Source organism: Haliaeetus albicilla, chromosome 10 (assembly GCF_947461875.1).
Source record: "Haliaeetus albicilla chromosome 10, bHalAlb1.1, whole genome shotgun sequence".
Classification (NCBI taxonomy): domain Eukaryota; kingdom Metazoa; phylum Chordata; class Aves; order Accipitriformes; family Accipitridae; genus Haliaeetus; species Haliaeetus albicilla.
In genome coordinates, this window is record NC_091492.1 from 31,542,362 (window position 1) to 31,549,976 (window position 7,615).

The 7,615-nt window shown below is 49.9% G+C and overlaps 2 protein-coding genes across 5 annotated transcripts; one reads left to right on the forward strand and one right to left on the reverse strand.

Moving 5' to 3' along the window:
• Window positions 1–607: 607 nt before the first annotated feature.
• RILPL2 (Rab interacting lysosomal protein like 2) lies at window positions 608–5,376 on the reverse strand. 2 transcript variants are annotated; one of them, XM_069794844.1, is made up of 4 exons: window positions 5,029–5,376; window positions 3,834–3,985; window positions 1,415–1,525; window positions 608–932 (listed from the first exon to the last, which is right to left on the reverse strand). In XM_069794844.1, the coding sequence occupies exons 1-4, from the start codon at window positions 5,359–5,361 to the stop codon at window positions 908–910; spliced, it is 621 nt and encodes a 206-aa protein (XP_069650945.1). In that variant the 5' UTR covers window positions 5,362–5,376; the 3' UTR covers window positions 608–907. The 2 variants fall into 2 exon arrangements, with proteins under 2 accessions (XP_069650945.1, XP_069650946.1); XM_069794845.1 differs by lacking the exon at window positions 608–932 and adding an exon at window positions 1,899–1,994 and having other exon boundaries at window positions 1,489–1,525.
• A 221-nt stretch (window positions 5,377–5,597) lies between these two features.
• Window positions 5,598–7,297, forward strand: SNRNP35 (small nuclear ribonucleoprotein U11/U12 subunit 35). 3 transcript variants are annotated; one of them, XM_069794839.1, is made up of 2 exons: window positions 5,598–5,714; window positions 6,265–7,297. In XM_069794839.1, the coding sequence occupies exon 2, from the start codon at window positions 6,268–6,270 to the stop codon at window positions 7,063–7,065; it is 798 nt and encodes a 265-aa protein (XP_069650940.1). In that variant the 5' UTR covers window positions 5,598–5,714; window positions 6,265–6,267; the 3' UTR covers window positions 7,066–7,297. The 3 variants fall into 3 exon arrangements, with proteins under 3 accessions (XP_069650940.1, XP_069650941.1, XP_069650942.1); XM_069794840.1 differs by having other exon boundaries at window positions 5,598–5,667; XM_069794841.1 differs by lacking the exon at window positions 5,598–5,714 and adding an exon at window positions 5,857–5,968.
• The last annotated feature ends 318 nt before the right edge of the window (window positions 7,298–7,615 follow it).

Consider the following 7,615-nt stretch of genomic DNA (forward strand, 5'->3'; position numbering starts at 1 on the left):
ACTAGTGATAAATCTCATTACTTGAGCTAATACACAGCTTGTGACAGCTGACTGAAAGAACAGAGCTAATGAAAAATACAACTGTCTACCACAGGAGACCTTTAGCTGCCAGAAATGAAATGTTTGGTGCATCTGCTCTAGTTTGAGGATGTCTGCACCTCTGAAAAGACATCAGTCCTTCATGCAGGCAGAGCACGATGCAGCAGCTTTTCCTCCCTTGCTGTGTTTTTCTCCACCATCTTTCATCTCTACCCCAGCCACTCCCATGTGTACAGGCGTTCTGTTGTCACAGCGCAACTGCATCTTCTTTTGGTGGGGTGGGGTGTGACAGGCTTATGCGTGCTGCTGCCTGTGTACTGCCCATCTAATGCAAAGAAAGCAAACAAAAATGCAGTGCTGGGGTTTTCTTCAAGCAGTTCTGTGTTAGTGTAAGATAATTACTTTCTGCATGAGAGCAGTGGGGACTGCAGTCTGAATGGGTTCTTCCTTCCCAGCGCTTTTGTATGCATGCACTTGTGAATGGCATGTAGCTCTTAAAAATATCTTCATCTAGCAAAATCATTTGGGCTGAGCATTTTGATAGGTGGATGGGATAAGTAAGTGGCAGTACAGATCATCACAGGCTCTTTTAATAAGAATAAAAACCACCTTTGTATAAACATTTATTCTGTACATGTGGATAATGTCTGGCAGGAATCCAGGAAATACAAAAAGTGTTTGTCTTGGTTTCTAAAAAAGCAAAGTAAAATCTATTCTGAAAGAATATTATACAACACAGTTTTGATGAGATTGCTTATTCTCTACAGTAGGAGAGATGCTTTTTCTTCCACTCATTGACTCCCCTAACACCTTAGAGGCTCTCATCACTGCCATTTCTGAACAGGAGTGGTTATGTTCTTGAGGGTGCTCATTTTCCATGTTTAAAAGAGAACCTACAAAAAAAAACCCAACAACAAAAAGGAAACAATAAGTACAGCTGGAAAAGAAGGAACATGCAGTGAGATGGCTGTGTCAATGTGTTCTGCTATTTTGGGGAACTCTGGGGATGCAGCCTGAGCTTGTGGGTACTGTGTACAGCTGCTTCATACAATATAAACAAACCTCCAGGGACAGCTGGCATGTTCCCACAGCGAAGTCTTAATGTGCTAGCAGGGGAAGCAAGTATCACATAGTTTTGCTCTGAAATGCTTATTTTTCCTAGAAAAAAAGTGACGCCCTGCTTGCCTGGGTGGAGGTTGCCTTCCTGTGGAGTGTTTTTTCCACAGGAAAGGATTTCTTTATCGGGTTTTAATTTTACAGGGAGAGGAGGAGAAAACAATATCCAGCCAATGAGGCCAAAATTCAGAATTCATCCCTGGATTCACTAAATATGAAGCATGCCATATTCTCCCAAAAAAGATGCAGACAAACTTACAGCCGTTTGATGATTGTCTTCTCTTCGCTGTCCTTGCTAGTGCCAGAGCTGCTGCCACTGGCTTCTTTTTCCAGTTCTTCAGTTTGGTCCCTTCTCTGTGAGATGATCCCACTGGGAAAAGAAGAGGCTTTGTTTGTTTTTCATGGTTTTGTGCATAGCGTGGCACTGCATATGTTAAACCCTTCACTGGGCAGCCTAGGATGTGGGTGAATGGGTGTCACAGGACAGGATGGCAGCCTGGCCTATTCCTTGTAATGAATTGCTCTTATTTTCCTTAAATACTGCAATGTCATTTTACTCAGACTATGCTTTAATGAAAACACTAAAAAAGTAACGAGCAGACTTCTCCTGAGAGGAAGAATGGCAAATCATAATAGGAGTGAAAGGGAAGTGGATTTGTACACTGGATTTGTACAAAAGTCCAAAGACAACAGTAGGGTGCAGACACAAATGGTGAATTTCTGCATGGGTGGATCTGTGGTACCTTCAGTGCAGCCACCAAGGCTCACACCACGCGGCTGGGAACAGATGGGAGTTTCCCAGCTTCCCTGCAAGGCAGGTGGCTGTTCCTCTTTCCATCCTATAGAGGAGAAAAGAAAGGCTTTGCCTGAGCTGTAGATTTTGTCATCCTGCTTTGATGCTGCTACACTTTACAAGGTTGTAACCGCTTACTTTAGGCAAAAGCTTCAGTTTTTCCAAAGGATGTTTCCCCTGCTTGAAATCAGGTTAGATTTTTACCAGCTTGCATACTACACTATGTTTTCACAGCATGCTAATTTACTGTCCTGGGCTGACCTCATTTATCTTGAGAGCTGAGTGGATCAAAGCTTGTGACTGCAGTAGCTGAAGGCTGAAAGTAGCTAAGCAACACTTGGCTGGACCTTGGAAATAAAAATACAGGAGAGTATCTAGAAACTGGTGTGACATCAGGCATGGGATAATTCTGAGGCAGATTCTCCTCTTAGAGAAGCAGGACTGTGAGCTGTTTGGTGATACTGCAGATCTCTAATATCTGCACAATAACTTCTACTCAGAAATCATGACTAAAAATGCAGTCCCCAAACATCATCAGTCATATTAAGCCATTCTCTGTGAGGACATCAGTTAACTTGTGCTATATAGAGCTTATTTCAATATACATGAGACGTTTTAGAACATACACTCATATTTATCCTCTTCCCCTGCACAGCTACTCTTTATGGCTGTACAATCATAATTAGGATTTTATGTGAACGTTTAAAGGGAAGATGGTTTTTGGCTTAAGCTGCAACGCTGTACAAGGCAATAACCACAGAGAATTACTTGAACTGAAAGGCAGCCTTGACACACCCTCTAGGTGCACAACACTGTGGCTCAAATCACTGAAAAACTGAAAACATTCACCCTGTTAATTTTTAACTTGGCCTGTAAGAAGTTGTGTAACACAGCTGGGAAGTCAAAGCAAGAAGCCATTCCAATGGCTGCACAGCAAAGGCAGGCAGCTGAGCTGGGGAAGCAGTGCCCCACTGTGCTGTGAGAAGTGCTCTTGAGCAGTTTGTAAACAGACTCCTTGGATTTAACTTTAACTTCTTGGCTTAACCTGCCTGTAATAGACAAGGCAAAGGGCAGGCTTACTGTATCTAAGAGGTTGCTGCTGAGATATCTCAACTGGAATCAATGTGCTCAGACATTTTGTGTCTAGAGTAAGTAGTTTCTTGCCCCAAAGAGTTTATAATGCAATCTGAAGACGAGGGGAAGAGGTTGGAGGAGAGCAGCCTTAGAGGTGAATGACTTTGTAGCACCAAGAGCAAGATCCTTCCTGCATCCCGCCCTTTGGCTCACACTGATTCTTCCAAGCTGGTCCCTTCTAGAAAGAACAAAATCCTTCTCTGAAAGCACTTGTTTTGCACAGCTCAAGTGCAAATCCCACAGCTTATCTTGAATGATGATGAAAGGGTTTAATATTCTGCTTTCTAGATCAATACCATACCCACTGTGCAAGCAGCTGGAGGAGGAAGGAAATTTTGACTAAAGCTGAGATGGAAACCCCCAAGCTCTTTGGTACGTAGCGTGGCTTTAGAAAAGAACAGCATGTGTGCAACTGCTGCAGCTGCATGGATGAATTCATGTGCATAAGAACCCAGCTTGTATGTGGAGTGGGAGTAACTATACGTAGGCTTACAGTGGTACAGTTATGAGAACAGGCTGCAAACTGCACAGATTAAGACGGAGTTTAGTTTTAAAATTATGTTGTGTAGAGACTTCATAATTCTCCTGTTTTTCTTTGCTCATTTGTAGGCTCTTGGGAGCACAGGTGTCTCTTGTACATCTGGACAGTACCTAGCCCAATCTAGGTGCTCCAACCTGCAATACTCTGACCTGGTAAGTTCCCCAGACAAGAAGTAATTGTTATTAGTTCTTTGCTGACTTCGTGATATACCTCTTATAGCACTGTAGCTCCTCTTGCACCACAAGAAGCTGAGCTTTCAGCTGGTTACGCTCTTGCAATACATCTCGCAGCTCCTGTAGTGTGAACCGGGGGCGATTTGGATCTGTGAGGTCTATTATCATTTTATCTGGTCCAAGGCTGAGCTGTAAAATAAACGGTGGTGGGCATGATCTTGTGACACATTAAAGACAGGGCACTCATAGAGTAAAAATTCTGAATTTTATAAATATGTAGGAATTCTTAGAACTAGTATGACTTCACCATGGTCCTGATTTTTTCCAAGCTGTTAATTATAGGTTTTCATATCATTTTTGTATTCCCTTGGCGTCCGCATTTCCCAGCCAAGTATGTGACAGGCTCTGACCACAGCTAAAAGCAAAGTCTCTGTCCCAAAGAGTTTGCAATCTAGTTTGCCAAGAAGCTGCTTTTATCTGCTTTTCTGATGATGAGAGAGGCTGAGCAATCTGTCTAACATCATACCAAAACTCTATGGCAGAGAGAGGTGAGAACTGAATTCTCCCAATTTAAGACCTTTGTGGTAATGCCTTTTTCGGTCACAGACACGGGTTTCCCTTGCACAGAGTAACAAAGCTTTAGCATTTGCATAAATGGCAAGTTGTCTTTATGGGACAGGTGCTGGGTAAGAGCTGTATGATGGTGGATTTGTACTCTGTGACCACCTGCCTGTGTGTGTCAGAACTCCTCTGTGAGTACTGCACCTTGCTGAGCTAAAAGCATGGTTGGTCACTACAGTGAAAGAGGAGTGAAGATCCACAGCACTGCGACTTGTAATAACCCTTAAGACCTCCGCTCTGGAAACGGCTTCAAGGCCTTCTACAAAGATGAGAAGCGAACTTTCTGAGACTCGTTCTGCTGCAATAGCAGAGACCGGCCATTGTGGCAAAACTATCCTCTGACCCAGCTGGCGTTAGGGTGGGTTTCGCAACCCGCACGTTGCCAAGCGGACAGGCCACGACCTATGCCGGGGAAGGTGCCTCTGCTGCAAGTGCCACCTCGCAGCTGACGACCCCACGGCCAAGCTGCCCCGGCCATGCCGTGCTGCACAGTGGGCGCCCACCACGGCCCTGGCGCCCACCACGGGCCTCGTGCCCGCCACGGGCCTCGCACCCACCACAGGCCTCGCGCCCACCACGGCCCTGGCACCCACCACGGCCCGGGCACCCACCTGCTGGGTGCCCCCTCGGGACCTCTCTCCCCGCAGCTCCTCCACCTCCCGCCGCAAGCTGTCCCGCTCCATCCGCAGCTGCTCCTCGGCGAGGCTGCTCTCGCTCACCAGCGCTTCCAACATCTCCAGCACCCTCACGATCCTGAACTGCAGCCGGGCCAGGGCGGCGGGCACCCGCGGCCCGGCGCTGAGCTGCAGCAGGTCCCGGCCCACCACGGAGGAGATGTCATAGACATCCCCGGCCGTCAGCTGGAAGGGGCTCTTCTCCAGAGCCCGCTCCGGGCCGCCATCGCCCTCCTCCTCCTCCTCCTCCTCTTCCCGGCCCCGCTGCATGGCCCGCCGCAGCCCGCCGCTAACTTCCTTCCCGGGCCGGGCCGGGCCGGGCGGTGCTACCGGCGGGGCCCGCGGGCGGAGCGACCCCCCCCCGCCCCTGCGGTTTCCATGGAGGAGGCCGCGGGCCGGCGGCTCTTCCCGCCCTGCCCCTTCCCCTGTGGAGACACCACCGTCCCTCCTTCCCTCCGCCGCCGCCGCCGGTGAGGGGACCGCGGGGGCGCAGCGGGGAAGCCGCCAGCCGAGGCCTCGCTCTGCCCCGGGCTGGGCACCGGCACCGGCACCGGGCCGGGCCGGGCGCGCAGGGAGGTAAACGCATCGGCGGTTCCTCAACGCCGCATTCGCCGGGCGTCGTGGTGAGGCGAGGCGGCTCCCGGGAGCGGGGCCGGGCGGGGGGAGTCGGGGGTTGTTGGCGGCGCCTGACGCGAGCGGGCGGTGGGGGGGAAGGTGTTCAGATAAACACCGGCGGAGCCGGCCTCCCTCCTCCGGCCCGCCGGGCCTGGCGAATCGGCCTCTGCCGACGGGAAGAGCCGCCGGGCGAGGTGAGGGGAGCGGCGCGGCGGGCGGCCTCGGCCGTCAGGCGGGGGTCCCTCGGGAGGCGGGACACGCGGTAGGGCCCGCGGGGGAAGGACGGCGTCGCGGGGCTCCCCTCAGGCCGGGGGGAACGGCGCCGGGCCGCGGGGCTCCCCGCAGGCGGGGGCGGATCCAGGCTCCGCGCCATGGCTCTGCCCCGGGAGGTGAACTCAAAACAACAGCGGCATTGCTGGTTTATTTCAGTTTGTCACACTTTGGGGGATTTTTGGTTGAAAAATACCGTACAGCAGTGCTGGAAGTGCTTCTGGCACTAGCTGCTCTACTTCCTAAGACACCTGTGAGTCTGTGCGGTGCGTGTTTTTTTCCCCTTAGACGATGAACGACTGGGCCCCCATAGCAAAGGAGTACGACCCCCTCAAAGCCGGCAGCATTGATGGCACGGATGAAGAGCCCCACGACCGCGCCATATGGAGGGCTATGCTGGCACGCTACGTACCCAACAAGGGAGTTACAGGAGATCCTCACCTCACCCTGTTTGTAGCAAGGCTCAATCTTCAGACAACAGAAGAGAAGATAAAAGAGGTCTTTTCCCGGTATGGAGACATCAGAAAGATCCGTCTGGTTCGAGACCTGGTCACGGGATTTTCCAAGGGTTATGCGTTTATTGAGTACAAAGAGGAGCGTGCTCTCCTGAAGGCCCACAGAGACGCCAACAGGCTGGTTATTGATCAACATGAGATCTTTGTAGACTTTGAACTGGAAAGAACTCTCAAAGGATGGATTCCTCGGAGGCTTGGAGGTGGGTTTGGAGGCAAAAAAGAATCCGGGCAGCTACGGTTTGGAGGACGGGACAGACCTTTCCGAAAACCCATCAATTTGCCAAACATGAAAAATGATTTCTATGGAGAAGGATCGGCAGAGAAAAGAAACTGGTCTCGTGAGGGAACAAGGGACTGGAGAACAAGGGACCGAGACCATGAAAGGAGCAGAGACAAGCGATGGCCAGAAAGGGAGCGGTCGTGGACTTGGGGTGAAAGTGAGAGGGAGAGGGACTCCAAAGAGGAGAGGAGCAGAGGGAGGGAGAGGAAGGACAGAGACAGGAAGGACAGGGATAGAGACCGGAGCAGGGAAAGAGATACCAAGAAACAAAGAGATGATGACAAGCATCGATAGGCGACAGCGCCTTCTCCTTGGGGTATGTTATCTCCTCTTACATCCACGCTGTTTCAGTTGGAGGTGTTGCCTTCAGCTTGGGGCTGTGAGCAGCATTCCCAGAGCAAGCTGTGCCATTACTGTCTTGTGCCTGCAACTCTTGCCTGCTAGAAGCTCTCTGTACATTGGTTGCTAATGCAGTTAAGATCTGTGTTGAATTGTTCTTCAGAGAAAATAAACTTTTGTATTAATATTTTTGAATGCTGGTGAATGCTGTAAGAATTGCACTATATGTACGGGCATCCCACTGAAATTGAGTGCATACCTTGTTTGACACCCATCTGGCTGCCTGGAGTAGGGTTCAGGAGAGAGCTTTGTATTTAATTATTTATGTGCCAGATGTCCACACTCATTTAGTGAGACAGATGCTCTTTATGAAAGAGTCACTTGTTGAAGAAATAGTAATGGAATAGCAACAAACTAAGCTTTTGAAAACCACACCCCAAAACAGAAGCTGATGGGAAATTACTTTATTTTCTTGACGACACTGGGACAGGTGAGATCTTTAGTA